The 15,327-nt window shown below is 43.6% G+C and overlaps 1 protein-coding gene across 2 annotated transcripts in view; it reads right to left on the bottom strand.

Annotated features, from left to right (window-relative positions):
* The window catches only part of CDK5RAP2 (CDK5 regulatory subunit associated protein 2), a 69,196-nt gene extending 57,365 nt beyond the window's left edge, over positions 1-11,831 (bottom strand). For both annotated transcript variants that reach the window (XM_033077516.1, XM_033077515.1), the window contains exons 1-11: positions 11,678-11,831; positions 11,472-11,539; positions 10,760-10,827; positions 7,309-7,419; positions 6,435-6,511; positions 5,589-5,709; positions 3,978-4,129; positions 2,923-3,085; positions 1,597-1,650; positions 1,063-1,182; positions 384-476 (exon numbers count right to left, since the gene is read on the bottom strand). In XM_033077516.1, coding sequence (XP_032933407.1) covers positions 384-476; positions 1,063-1,182; positions 1,597-1,650; positions 2,923-3,085; positions 3,978-4,129; positions 5,589-5,709; positions 6,435-6,511; positions 7,309-7,419; positions 10,760-10,827; positions 11,472-11,539; positions 11,678-11,730 — 1,080 coding nt within the window. In that variant the 5' untranslated portion in view covers positions 11,731-11,831. The remainder of the gene's footprint in view (positions 1-383; positions 477-1,062; positions 1,183-1,596; positions 1,651-2,922; positions 3,086-3,977; positions 4,130-5,588; positions 5,710-6,434; positions 6,512-7,308; positions 7,420-10,759; positions 10,828-11,471; positions 11,540-11,677) is intronic.
* Between the last annotated feature and the right edge of the window lie 3,496 nt (positions 11,832-15,327).

A 15,327-nucleotide genomic window follows, 5' to 3' on the forward strand; every position in this document is an offset into this window, starting at 1 on the left:
AAAAGCTCAAGATAACCTCAGCTCCCCAGAAATTTGTGTCTTTATTTTTAAGTTATTCTGATACATTTTTCTCTCTTAAAGATTCTCAGTTGGTTTAGATACAAAAAAAACCAAAACAAAACCAAAACCACAAACAAACAAACAAAAAAAAGCCAAAAACAATACATCAAAAACAGTTATGTGACATTTTAATATTCTGTTGTTCAAAGAATTTGATTTCGGAAATTTTTTCAAAGTAAGGAAAATTAATAATTTTAAAACAACATTTTAAACTAATTTCCATCCCTCTGCTTTCAAAGGTAACAAACACTGCCTGCTGTGTGGAACTACAGAGAAAGGAGGAGCAGGAATGGAGGAAACCACAACAAATTGCTTGTTCTTACCTTGAATTTTTGGACATGTGCCTTGTGAGTTGCCTCTCTTGCCTTAGCCAACGAAGCATTTAACTCTTCAATTTCAGAACCCAGCTCCTCATTCTTTAAATAAAGTAAAATGAATACTGTGTAAGAAGAGTTATTTCCAAGGGATGGTGATGCTGTAATTTCCACCCCATCTCATTAACCATTCATCCAACTACACAAAACACTTTCAAGAACACCAAATGCATCGTAGTAAATCTTATATAAAGAAATTCTTACTCTTATCCACTCACTAGACTGCCTATCACTCAAGTGAAGTATTTCCCACTCTTGCACACAATCTGAATTTCAGCTGATGCTGACCTCTCTCATTTTAGCTGCCTTTGACAGCTCCACTTACTCAACAACATAAAACACCCCTCGTATCTTCTAAGTGGTGCTCAGAGCTGATAAAAATCAGTATGCAACTGAGAACATTCTTCTTTCAAGTTCTTAAGGGAGGAAGATACTTAACTGATACTTTCTCCTCTCTCCTGCAGTCCAAGAGCCCAAACTGCAGACAAGCAGAATTGCTTAGAGAGGTGACAGCAGTGACAGGGACCCACTCAGAGCCTCCTCATGCTCACAGTGAGATCAGAGCCTGCCACACACACAACCCCTCCATGGTACTTCAACAAACCAGCAAGATCACAATCACCCTTACCTCTTTCTCCTTTGCTTTTATGGCAACAGTTAGTCCTTGGATTGTTTTATCCCTTTTCAAACCATTCTTCTTTTCAACAGCAAGCTCATTTTCTCTCTCTTGCAGCTCTTCTTGGAGTGACTAAATTAGATTATGTGAAAGTTGCATTAACTTCCCACTAAGAGATACTGTAACTGCACATTAATAAGTATATTCCCTCAGAGTTCTTGGAGCTTATTACTCAGATTACCAACATAAAATACAGTCCCCAAAACCAGAGGCAGCAAGTTAAAGATGTGCCTGGAATACTGTATAAGAAGGTGGCAGGCCACAAGCATCAGCTTCAATATTTCATGAGTGTGTCTGTCAGCTTCACTGAAAATTGCTTCAAAACCAGGAGGGGGCTTCCTGTCATCCCATATAAAAGAGAATTTAACAGAGGACCTGCTCTGCTTCCCTTGGAGTCAAGGCCTCCTGTGCCTATGAAAGGATAACAGAGGGAGCCTAACACACACTGAAAGGGGGCAAGGAAACAGGAGCAAAGCTGGAACTCACCTGAATTTTTTTTTCAAAGGAATTTCTCTCATTTTTAAGCTCCATTCTGAGAGCCTATAAGAACAAAACAGTTGTTATGGTCACTTTAACTCATTCTCAACACAAATACACTCTTTAAGCATTAAACTGAAGCTAAATGAGCTTAAAGACCCTGGGCACAAAGTAAGCCAGTCCAAATAAAGAAGAAAAAAAAAAGAAAATAGAACAAAAACCCTCAAAACACATTATTCTATGAGATAGAACTGCACTTGCTGAGTTAATAGAGGTGCATTTCTGCGACATTTATCTTTGTCAGCTTTTATCATGAGAGATTTTAATTAGCTCTTTTCCCTGGGGAGGTTACAGAATTATTTGTTTTAAAAAAGTAATCACATAAAACCAGAACTGTGCAAAGGTATTAATCAGATTTTTTTCTCCAAATGATCATATGCACTCTGTCCCCCTCCTGTGAAATGATTAAAGATGATGCTGTTTTCACCTTGACACACAAGTACTCCTGTGAAACCAGGGTGGTTTTTCCTGGCACACACTGGTTTAATTGCAAGACCACCCAGAACTGAAAACTTTTACTACCTCTAATCAATCCAATCATAAAAGATTCTTGACACACAAAAAAAAGTCTGTATGCACTGAGCTGAGCAATATTAACTTCCAAAACAAATGGGAAGAAAAATTCTCAGATGCCTGACAGCCTCCATAATTAACTTCCTTAATTCTGCCAGTTTTAATTTTGTCTTTGAATAACCAATAGAGAAAAAAAAAAAAACACTCAAGCCTCAGGACCTGTTTCTACATTCCAGCTTTCAGGATGTCTGTCTTCCTATTTAGGAGCCAAGTGAAATAAAAGACTGATTCTTGCACCTTTTGTAAGCTAAAGGGGAAACCTGCACTTTATTTCATGAGATGTTTTTATACCTCCCTTACCACAGCTTTTTGTTCAGACCATAACAGCAGAGACACTTCCCAAGAATGAATTCTCAAGTCACATTCTTAACTTTTATAGCAGTTATGTCATCCAGTGAGGGATATATTACCATCTAGGATTTCTCTAATATATACTTCTGTAAAGCAATTGCACTGTATCTGTTTCACAGGCATCAAGTCAGTGGGAAGCACAACCTCTCACTGAAGGAATGGATAAATAAGGATTAATATTGCCCACCAAGCCACAGCATAACCCATAAATGGTAAGGAACTGGAAAATGGAGGAGGAAATAATATTTTAAAAAACTGGATGATGTCACTCACAGAGTGTCATGCACAAAACCTTTAAATTCCTCCCCCCATGAGATTTATAACATGTAATTCATCAGGCAGTTTCCTCACCTCTAGCTCACTATCCTTTTCAAGCCTCAAAGCAATGGTAAGTTCTCTGATTTTTTCTGCTGGCAAGTTCCCATCAGAAGATCCACTCTGAGACTTTTCCCTTTCGAGGTGTTGAATTAGAGCTTCTTTACTTTTCAGTGACAGATTCAGTTGCTCTATAAGTCTAAAATCACAAGATTTTAAGTGTTAATCTTGCACCATCTACCACCAATTCTCCAGTCATTGCAGTAAATCTTGCAGACATCTCACCTAAGTGAAGACTCAAGACAATACTTGTAGAACTTAAGAAAGGACTTTCATAACCCTGGAAAACTTACAAAAGTGCTGTAAATTTAACATAAGCAAACAGGGTTGAGCTATCTGCAAAGTGCTCATTCTTATTTTCCTCCAATACCACTTCAAATATCAACAGTTAAGTTTCAATATTTTACTTACATTGTCCTTTACAGCACACAAAAACCTTATTAATCTATTTTCTTTCTTAGCCCACACAGCACATCCTTATGTGCCTTCAGCAAGCATCTCTTGAGTACTGAGTTTCATCTAAATGTGTATCTAAGTGGTTCTCATTTCACATAAACACCAAAAATCCCCATACTAAAAACAAGTCAGGTCAGTGCTGTTGTGTTCTGTCAATACACACCTTCACACTTCCAGTGTTCCAAGAACAATAAAGATATTTTCTGACAGACCTGAGTGTTACAATGAAAACTTTGCAGCATGAGATGCCATCCCTGACTCCCCATGTTTTGTAACCTGGATTGCAGAAGTATTTCCAGCAGGGTTTCTCTTCCCATTAAATCTAGCAGCCTGACCCATGAGTTTGTGTTTCACAGCTCCTGATCCTGTCAGGCTCTCAGAGAACTTTTAAAGATGACTTTGCACCACAAAGCACCAAACTGCTTGCTGTGTTGCCATTCACTCCATGGATGGCCAGTAACTCTGCAGTACCCAAGGGTAGGACCCAACTAATCAAGCCCAAACCTTGCTGACTCTTCACACTTTAACAATAAAGAATTCCAGCAGGTAGAAACATTGCTGGCAACAGTTCTGACCTGTCTTTCTCAGCTTCTGTAACCTTGTCCACATCCTTGGCAGGGGCATTCATAATTGAAGCAAGTTTTTGCTCAGCAGCAATTCTCAGAGCTTTCTCCTTCTCTGTCATTGCAAGGGCTTTTTCCACCTCTTCTTGGGCAGCTTTAAGATTCTGAAATTAAAACACACAATCCTGATGCCTCTAAGAACTAAATGCTCATGAATTTTTTCACATACTGAAGTTTCTTCTACCCAACATATGTCAGGATGTTTAATTTAGGAACTTTTACCAAGTATTTCAAGCTCTTTGTAAATGCTTCTGAACTCTGTGTCTGCATTTTCAAGATTAATCCACTTTGTGTGGTACAGAAAAAAGGGAAATTTGTTTCAAAGAAATAAAAAATACCCTAACTGATAGCAGAACTGAAAACAAAAGTGCCCCTATGCTATGGTTTTAGATTTAGCAATTATAACATGGTTTTGTCCCACTGTCCTCCCACTATCATAATAAATAGCTAATTTAAATTAAAGAGGTTAAAGAAGGGCTTTTTTGTTCAATAAAATTAATATTCCCAAGCTCACTGTAGCTAATTGGAACTCTTTCCAACATCATTTATAATATTGTGCAGGAATTGATAAAGTATGAAGCAGACATTTTTCTCTTGAACAGCAAAAGAAGTGGAGATAACAGCCAGAGATTTCAGTCAACTTCCGCTGGGTGACCCAACTCACAGAGATGAAGAACACCAAAAGAAAGACACACAAACCAACTTGCCATATATTAAATTTGATTCAGAACTTCATTTTTACACTGCAAGCTTCCCTGCTGTGCTCACCCAATTTAGTTTCCTATAAAATAAAAGCTTCCTTGTAGCCTAACAAGCCATTCCCTCCTGCCCTCACATCTAAACTCAAAGCATCTCTTTGGGGGAGGGAGAGCAAAATCTCCTTCACCACTGAACTTCCCCACTCAACCTCTCTCTGAAAAGCTGTTTTGCCAACATTCCCTTGTCAATCAAGAACTCTGAAGGAAATTAATCTTTGTTAGCACTCCCTGGATCTATATAATTACATGCTGCTGTGTAAACCTGTGACTAAAACCACACTGGAGTGCTAGAATTCATAAGCTGAATAAAATTAATGTCAGAGGCCAACACTATCTTTGGGCTACAGAAAATACCTGATCTCCATGAGATCAGAAAATCTGCTCTTCAACCTATCAGATCTGGAAAACACCAGCCTGACTGCCTGATTTGGGCCAGAGGAAGCAATTTAAGAACTTCTCTGCCAGTTCAACAGCACAAAGAACGCTTTCAGAAATCCCAGTTCCACTAAAATGAATAAGAGGTCATGCAAATCCCCCTTTCCTCCTCCCTGAAGGAACTCACTTTAAATGGACTTCAATCATCCTTGTGGGTCCCTTCCCTTACACTACAATAAACACTACTTTACTTCCCTTTAAAGTAACCAGAACCCAACAATAAACACAGGAATAAACTGTGTCAAGCACAGAGAGGCAGGAAAGAAAAAAGACATTATGAAAATACAGATTGAGCACAGTTATCAAATCTCAGGTAACTGTACAAAGACAGCAGTGATTCCTTATTACTCCATCAGCTGTGGTCACTCACCTCCTCCAGAAGGTTTATTCTGCCAGTCAGCCTTGCCTCCATCTCTTGCATCTTCTTCTGTGCCTCTTTCCCGTGCTGCACCTCAGCATCACCACCCTGGGCCAAGCTTTCAACTGCCTTACTGAGAGACAAAAACACAGACATAAATCCCAGGGCATATCAACATGGAAAACATTTCAGGTACCAGTGGACTATGCATCCTTCTCTGGACCTGCTTATCACTTTAAGGTTAAATACCAACACCCACAGGCTGTGCAGCAATTTGGGTGCTGTCTGTGGGTTCTACATACAAGCCTTGGCACAGTGCATAAAGAAGCATTTCAGATGTATGATGAAAAAGTGAAATATTTCCTTTATATTTCTAAAGCTTCCAAATACACTTTAAAACCTTCAGCACATTTGTGTTTTCTACAGGAGGCAGCACTGGAATAAAGTGAACACATGGAGCTGCTGAGATCTCTTCATTTGCCTTTTCAGTATTTGTTAAAACCTTATGAGAAAAGAACAGGCAGTGTCTCCTTACTCAACACCAGATGTTGTTCATGATTGCCACCTAAATTTTGTTTTTAGCATGACCTTGTGCAAGGTTCCCTTCAAAGCACAGCAATACCCTTTGAGCAACCTGAAGAGATCAAACAAAATTCATCTGGTCCTCAGCAAAACAAAGAAAATTCCATTGCAACTGAGGCCTGGGGGCAATCAACAGCTGCCAGCCTGGATTACTTTCGAACCAGACATTTCTAAATAAGTGCCCTTTAGATCCTCCAATTCCTAAAGCATTAGGGAAAAACCACACAGAAACAAATCCTAGAGTAATGGACAGCAAGAAATAAAAGTGGTGCTTACTAGGCCTTGATGAGCAGCTTCTCCCTCTCCTGCAGTTCACGCTTCAGACTTTCTATCTCAACTTTCAGCTCAATGTTCTGTGACAAAAGAATGAAAATGTCTGGGAAGAACTGGAAGATCACCCATCCCAAAAGTTATTGGCAGTGGGTACATTACTTTTTGCTTGGAGCAGCAAATATAAAGCATCACTGGGATAAGAACAGACATTTAGCTGTTAAAAAACATATTTTGCAAGGTTCAAACCTTCCAGAAATATCAATAACATTAAGGACCATTGCACTCAAGCAATAAAAATCCCCTGCACACACACTTAACTGCTCTAACAGGGAGTAGTTTGGGAATTTCTAGGGTTTCCAAGCAGATTTTTTCTTTAAGCTACAAGATATTTTATTTTCTTTTCAAAACCTGATTTTATCAACTACAGAAGATTTTGGTAATTTTAGAATTATTTTGTTATAGCCTGAGGAAACTCTCATGATGTAATTGCACAAAGAACTCCTTGGCCAGGAAGCCGACAAACACCATTTCAACACATGAGCAATTACAAAAAAAATCACCAGTGGAGAAGACCAGGCAGCAATATTCAGCTGCAGCTGTCATCTACTCAAACATCAATTTATGTTCTTAACTACTGAAACATCCACCAAGAGAGACTCAAGTTTCCATCCCATTATGGAAAAGAGACCTGAGCAAAGCACCTGGTTAGGTCACTTTAATTTAGTTATTACTGAAAAGGATGAGGTCAGAATACAATAATCACACCAAAATTTCCAATTAAAAAAAAAAAGCTTAAAAATAAGTAAAACAGGCAACCTTCCCACAAAACAAACTCTTCAAAAAGAGACAGTTCCAGGAAATTATTCTAAATGCCTACAAATTTGTAGACTTCTTCAGTGGGACCATCAAACTTCTGCTGCATTCGCTCCTCCAGAAAATAAATACGAAGTTTCAGGTTGAAGTTTTCTTTTTTCAGATCAGTGATTTGCTGTGAAAGAAACAAGATAATGAGAAAAACGGGGGGAAAAAAAGGGAAAAATCCAAACCTCCAACAGTTTTGCTTTCACCAGTGCAAGACCAGAATTTCACCCACTTGACAAAGTAAAACTCGTACATGTGGGTGACACACACGGGTCCAACTGTGAATTAAATATAATTTAATTAAATATAATTAAATATAGAAGACACAGTCTTGTGCCCTTTGAGCTATTTGCTAAAGTATCAAAATACTGACTGACTTGACACAATAAGAACTGAGGAGAGATTTTTCAATCTAACACTAAGTAATTCTTCGAAATGATAGAACTTGAACAAAATACAATGTTGAAAGAGAAATATTTCCTAAGCAAAAGCCTGGAAAGGCAGTTTCATTAATAGGAGCCAGGTAATTTTATTCATAGCAAGAAAAGCCACAAGCACACAAGTGAGCCCAATTGAACACCAATAAAACCTTTATCCCATCCCATAATTCATAGTGCAATTCTTTGGGGAAAAATTGCTTATCACTTTTAACCCTCCTTGTAGAAGCAGTAACTTGGTTGATGGTTTCATTAAAGAAAGGAGTCTCTTTCTAAATTTTTTTAAGAGACTAAGCATAAAACATTCATTCAAATAAGACTCATGTCTCCTGCCAGATGCTTTCAGCAAATGGAAATCTAATATGTTACAGAGCTACTAATAAAATATTTATGTAGGCTTTTCCAGAACACTACAGTGCTATTTGTAAAAATTATTAGCAGTACAATTTCCAAAATATTTGGTTTGTGAAACTCAAGATTACCTTCTGTAACTGCACTTAGAACCTGCATCTGCAAACAATTCTTCAGTTTAATACTCCCTGCCCAGCAAGCTGCCTTGTCATTATTCACAAAAGTGAAAAACTGAAAATCCTCCATAAACTTTGTGGCTCATTCCCACACCTTGAAGCAACCTGCAAATCATTGCCAGCAGTTCCTGCTCATTCAGAAAAAGTCAAAGTGAAAAAAACACTCTGAAGTTGTACCAGTTGAACTTCTAATTAGTCTTCAGACATTCAATATATTTCTGAGTCAAAAGGAAAAAATAATTTCAAAAGGATTCAGCATTTCACAACTCTTGTACATGTATTTCAGTGACAACAGAGATAAACCAAAGTGCTTAAGGGTAATATTTTCAAAAGGCAAATGAAACAGACTATGCAATCTTAAACCAAGGAGTGAAACAAATGTCATCTCTGATGTTCAGTTTCTTGGATGAAAGTTAGAGTAGGCAGACAATTAAAGAGTTATTGCTTAATGAAAGAAGACATGTAAAATCTGAGAAAGTTCACACTGCAAGAAGTGGCAACCCTCAGAACTTATACATGTGAAGACTCAGTCTTAATTCCTTCATGCATTTTGGTTTCTGTATTTAAATAAAAGGAATGAAAACCATGACAATGATATACATACAGCACAGAATATTCCACAGCATGAACAGCACAGCAGCAAATCCTAGCTCAGATTAACTCCTTTCCAAGTCTGCATGGAGCCAGTTTTGTTCAAAAGGCATCTGTCAGCAGTGGCTGTGGTTTCACAGCACAACAGTTTTCAACTACAAAGAATGTTTTAGATTTACAGCAAAACTCTTAAGCGGGTTTGGAGAGACAAGAAAGAAACCCACAAATATTATTACTCAGCTCCCTTACTTGATACCCATCATCCTTTCTGTCCAGGAATACCTCATTATCCATAACAAGGTCCCCCTTAGAGATGCCTTTTGCTGTGCCCATGTAATCATGTTTTCTATAACAGAATGTTTTTTACTTCTAGATGGCAACAAAGTTGGACACCATAAATAATTCAAAAATCTGCACCTCCAACATTACCAGCTCAGCACCTTCTCCAGGTATAAACATTAAAGGACCTTTCCTACATGGATTCACCTTTTAGCCCATTTAAAGATTATTACTTCCATCCCCTCTCTTAGCTGTGAGGCCAGAGCCCATTCTTTTCATTACAACATTCCTATAGCCTGTATGAATAACAGAGGTACAGAAAAAAGTTTAATGGTGTTTAATGTCTCTTCTTCTTCCTTCATGTCAATGGATCTTTGAGCTTCATTACACTGCTGGCATCCATAAAAGTTCCCATCCCAAGGGAAGTTTTACAGCTCAGTTTAATGTGAGTGGTCTGAGCATACCTGGATGCCAGACCCATAGGGAGGCCCCTGCTCTGCATCACACAGGACAAACAGCAACAGACTTTTCCTCTCTTCTGCAACTTTTTTTCCTGTGCCCAGGAACCCTGCAGATACTAAACCACTAGCAATGTATATTCTGGACTGAGGTCTTTGTCAGACATCACAGTAAGAGATTTTAAGCACAGACCAATGTGAAGGCAGTGTCTGTTTACCCCCAAGACAAGAAACAAGAGAGAAAGATACAGACTCCAAAAAACATCCTCCAGCAAAGGCTTTCCAAAACAGCCTTTCAATTCTGAGCAAAGAGCAGAGCTTTCTCCTCGGGGGGGTTATAAGGCCACAAGAAGCTGAAAGAGTTTGTAAGAAACATTCATTTCAAACACAGCATTGCCACAAAAGGTAACAGCAGCAGTGCACTGAAACTGCAGACTCTCAGCACAGCCCAAAGGCAGCAGCCACAGCCTTTATCTGTAGCAGTCATCTCAGATTTTAGATTGCTTTCCTGTCTACAGACTCTTCACACAACAATAAAGATCTTTAAAGTTTTTCACTCTAGTCCTTAACGGGGAAGTTGTCCTGCAAGACACCCTAACCAAATCATCATACAGCAGACATAAACAACTGCCTTATTCAATTTAAAAAGCCAATACAGTTAACATATTTTTAAAATCTAACGTTTTCCTTTATATTCTAGTAAGTACCAAAATACTTTTATCTACCAAGCTGTCACAATGACACCAGATTTCTCAACACAAGCATTCCAAGCACACTCATACTACAAAGTTAAAAGGCATTATACTGCAGTCAATGAATTAAAAAGCCAAATCCCACACTAGCCTAAATGAAAATAAACTTGATGTTTCCCTGAAATAAATCAACAGCAGATGTGCAAACCAAGTTCTGATGTTTCTGGTGAGCTGCAGGAACTTTTGAGCAGAGGGTGCCAATTTTGTTTCACAACTTGAGCACAGCAGTCGGCTGCTCTGAGCAACAAATTCCTGCCTCGGTTTTTGAAAGCAACACTAAAGCAATGGAGTTTCAAAGCATGGACAGGGACATTCACCTGGCCACACCTCCAAAAGATGTGTGCCAACTGACTTCAGCCAGCACGCTGGAAATATCTTGGTAATTAATCTGTGTCTGAGTCTTGCATTAAAAGTTCTGCTTACGTTTTCATAGTCCTTCATGGTCCGAGCTCGGGTTGGTGAGACTGTGTCTTCTGCCACATCTGGTACCACTAAACATTTAAGACGACAGAACAAGTTCAGACAGCAGAATCTAAATAGGGTTTCAATTTGGCAAAGGTCTACACTAATCTAAACATGACAAAATCTTTCGGGAAGTGAGAGAGGCACTGCTAGGCCCCCTGTTTACATTACAGGCTAGCATCTACATTCCATTCTGATCACAGTAAGCTATCACAAACTCCCAGATCCCATCACCCGTTTAAATAATAATGTACACTGCAATTAGGCTGTGCGAGCCGCGCTGTCAAGAACAAACCCTCAGAGCAAGAACTGGCTGACGCACAGCATGCACTGCCCTAACCCAGGGCAGCATGCGAGCAGGCAGCACGGCCTCACTGCAAATCCCGAGTATTTTAAGTGCAGGCTGCACAAACCCGCTGATCACCTTATGTAAGGCTGAGAGCCCGAATGGCCACAGGCAGGCACGCTCAGCACTCACGGCAGCAGCTGCGTGGTCTTAAAAACTCCTAAATAACCTACAAAAGCGTATCACTTAAAGGACTTTTTTTTTTAATTATTTATTTCTTTTTGCCTTTATCCCGCAAGTTTGATGTTTATCCCGCAGGTTTGCAGGGCAGCGCGAAGCACCGAGGCGGGGCAGGGATGGATGGATGTGCGGGCGATGCAGCCTTACCTTGTCCGGAGGGCGGGCCGGGCCGGGGGTCCCCGCGGGAGATGTCCGGCAGCTGGAGCCCGCTGACGCTGGGGAAGGAGCAGGAGAGCGCTGAGGGCACAACACCCGGGGCTCATCCCCCCGAGCCCGCCCGCGGCCGGCGGGCCCGGCCCCGCACACGCACCCGAGCTGCCTGAGCGCATCCCCGGCCCACAGCTGCCCCGTACCTGCCCTCGAACGCCAGCGGCAGCGTCAGGTCCTCCCCCGGCAGCGAATCCATGGATCGGCCGCGCGGCTCCCGCGGCTCCCGCCGCCTTTGTGCGCGGATTTGGCGGCTTCCCTGGAATTCAAACGCCCGCAATCGTTTCCGCCATCTTTGCGTGGGGCGGGGCTGAAGCCGCTGAAGCCGCCGCGAAGCGCGCAGGGGGCGGGCACAGTGGAAAGTGAATGGGAGCCGCCCTGTTTGATAAGGGCAGCGGGCTGAGGTGGGCGGGCAGCGCCATGTTGGCTGAGGGCAGAGCGGGGCGGGTGCCGGCCGGGCAGCGCCATGTTGGCTGAGGGCAGAGCGGGGCTGGTGAGGGACGGGCAGCGCCATGTTGGCTGAGGGCAGAGCGGGGCGGTGCCGGCCGGGCGCCATCTCGAGTGAGGGAAGGAGCCCGGGCTGGCCGCCTGAGGGGACGCGGTGATCCCCGCCGCTCCATGGGCCCCGCTCCAAAACTGCCCATTTGGAAGAGGGTTTGAAGGTCCCCGGCTCCTGCCGAGCCTGGCAGAGCCGCGGGAGCTGATGTTCCCCGCAGAGCAGAGCCGTCATTGGGCTCTGCGGAAGAAATAAAAGCGTTAGTTTGACATTCTGGGCGCTGCTCATCGTAACGGGCAGGGCTGAAGGCAGCTGCGGTCATCATCCGCGCAAGCGGGTTTTGAATGATCTGGGAGTTTTTTTGTACAGCGAAGTTGTAAGCCTGTCGGCTCTCCCACTGTTTTGTGGGGGGAAATGTAACGGCATTGGACATTTCAAATGGTCCCCAGCGGGAAAAGCTGCACGGGTTAAATGCTGCTGGTGTGGCCCCTCCTCGGGACACGGCCAGGGTGACAGCGCTGGTCACAGTGCAGCTCCACACCTTGCTGAGCGTCCTCGCCTTCCTGTAATTCATTTAGAGCCTGGGTGCAGGACTGAAATACCTCCTTGCATTTACATCATCACAGAGTTATTTAGGCTGGAAAAGACCTCTGAGATACAGAACCCAACCTTTGACCAGTCCCTGCCTTGTCACCCGCCCAGCGCACTGCGTACCATGTCCAGTCACACCTCCAAGGACAGGGACTCTGTCACCTCCCTGGGCAGCCCTTCCCTAATGTCCAATCACCCATTTTGAGAAAAAATTTCTCCTGATGTCCAACCTGAACCTCCCTGGTACAGCTCGAGGCCATTCCCTGTTGTCCTTTTTCTTGTTCCCTGGGAGCAGAGCCCAACACCCGCAGCTGTCCCCTCGTGTCCGGGAGTTGTGCAGAGCTGTAACAGGAGGAAGCTCCATCCCAGCAGGACACTCACCTGGCTCGCCTGCAGGACTGACCCTGTGCATTAGATTTGGTTTCCTCTTTTGGATTTGGTTTCCTCTTTGCTACCAATTCAGGTCAGGTTTCACTCACTTTCCTCTAGGCTGTCTCAGGGCATCTCTTACCCAGCCAGGAATTAGGCCACGGATAAGGGCTGACCACAGGCCATGAATTCTGTGAGCTTAATTATTCCCAGTTCTCTGAGTTTATTATTCCTAGTTGGCCTAGTGCCCTGTGAACTCTATTTCTTCCATGTACGTGCAGCAGCTCACTGTTTAGATTGATACCCACCTGTCAAATGCCCCAGACTGGTGGGAGCAGCCTCTGCAGCTCAGGGTGTGTGTGGCCATGGTGGGAGCAGCCTCTGCAGCTCAGGGTGTGTGTGGCCATGGTGGGAGCAGCCTCTGCAGCTCAGGATGTCTATGGTCACTGTGGGAGCAGCCTCTGCAGCTCAGGGTGTGTATGGCCATGGTGGGAGCAGCCTCCGCAGCTCAGGGTGTGTATGGTCACTGTGGGAGCAGCCTCTGCAGCTCAGGGTGTGTATGGCCATGGTGGGAGCAGCCTCTGCAGCTCAGGGTGTGTATGGTCACTGTGGGAGCAGCCTCTGCAGCTCAGGATGTGCATGGTCACTGTGGGAGCAGCCTCTGCAGCTCAGGATGTGTATGGCCATGGTGGGAGCAGCCTCTGCAGCTCAGGATGTGCATGGTCACTGTGGGAGCAGCCTCTGCAGCTCAGGGTGTGCATGGCCATGGTGGGAGCAGCCTCTGCAGCTCAGGGTGTGTATGGCCTTGGTGGGAGCAGCCTCTGCAGCTCAGGGTGTGTATGGCCTTGGTGGGAGCAGCCTCTGCAGCTCAGGATGTCTATGGTCATGGTGGGAGCAGCCTCTGCAGCTCAGGGGGTGTGTGGTCACTGTGGGAGCAGCCTCTGCAGCTCAGGATGTGTATGGCCATGGGGGGAGCAGCCTCTGCAGCTCAGGATGTGTGTGGTCACTATGAGAGCAGCCTCTGCAGCTCAGGATGTGTGTGGCCATGGTGGGAGCAGCCTCTGCAGCTCAGGATGTGTGTGGCCATGGTGGGAGCAGCCTCTGCAGCTCAGGGTGTGTATGGTCACTGTGGGAGCAGCCTCTGCAGCTCAGGGTGTGTATGGTCACTGTGGGAGCAGCCTCTGCAGCTCAGGGTGTGTATGGCCATGGTGAGAGCAGCCTCTGCAGCCCAGGATGTGTGTGGTTGTGGTGGGCTTTCCATCCCTGCTCAATTCTTTCAGCTTTCTGGGTACAAGTGTATGATGGAGCTGCAGCAGAGTCCCAAACTGCCAGGAAGTGGCAGGCACTGCTTAGCACAACTAAGCCCTTAAGCCCATCTCCTGTCCAACTGGACATGCCTCATGCTTTGCATTTGGGGTCTGATGATCCTAAGGGATGTTCAGTTCCTGCAACTCCCCCATGAGAGACCTCAAGAGACACTGGTCACCTTATGTGACTGAAACGCTTCTGCAGTAGCCTCTGCCAAGCTGAAATTAAGTTCACAAAATCAGGTCTGCCATATGGCACCAGGATCTGATCAGCCAGGCTGAATTGTGAGTTTTCCTCATTTACAGAGCAGATCTTCATAAAATGAATAAGTCCACTCACTTGAAAGGATAATACCAATTTGCTCTGGTTTAAGGTTTCAGCGAGGTGTTACATATTTGATGTAGGTCTTTAAATCAGCATCCATCAGCCACAAGTGCAGAGTAAATCACTCTGCACACACAGCACAGAGTCTGCAGAGTCACAGCCTCTGTCCAACACACTGTAGTCAAAAGGAAATCCGCAGGGTCCTCCTTGTGAAGTTTATTACTTCCTGAATTGGCTGTGTGATGGACAAAGGTGGGGATATATAGAGATACATCCCTGTCTATCTTCCCTGGAAACCAAGCTGGCTTGGAGCAACCTGGTCCAGTGGAAGGTGAAATGAGATGATCTTTTAGGTCCTTTCCAACCCAAACCATTCTGTGCTTCTATGTTTCTACACACAGCCAGGATGGAAAATTTCCCTGGGAAATTTTACTGCACTGCCCCATGTTTTACAACTTGCAGTAGCACCAGGAAGCTGCAAGGGGCAGAAGGAACTGAGAAATGTGTTGTTTAGAAGCAGTTAACAATTTGCCTTTGGATAATCTGCTTAATGTTGTTTAACCTTAAGTTCATTAGTAGCACATTTGGGGAGATTACACTAAACCCTCATGCCAGGAAGCCGTATTGGAACTTTCCTTCTTCTCAAGGCAGCCTGAGATCCTTCCCACCTCAGGTAAAGAGTCCTAAAAGGAGTCTGGGGAAGTGCAG

Source organism: Catharus ustulatus, chromosome 21, assembly GCF_009819885.2.
Source record: "Catharus ustulatus isolate bCatUst1 chromosome 21, bCatUst1.pri.v2, whole genome shotgun sequence".
NCBI classification, from domain to species: domain Eukaryota; kingdom Metazoa; phylum Chordata; class Aves; order Passeriformes; family Turdidae; genus Catharus; species Catharus ustulatus.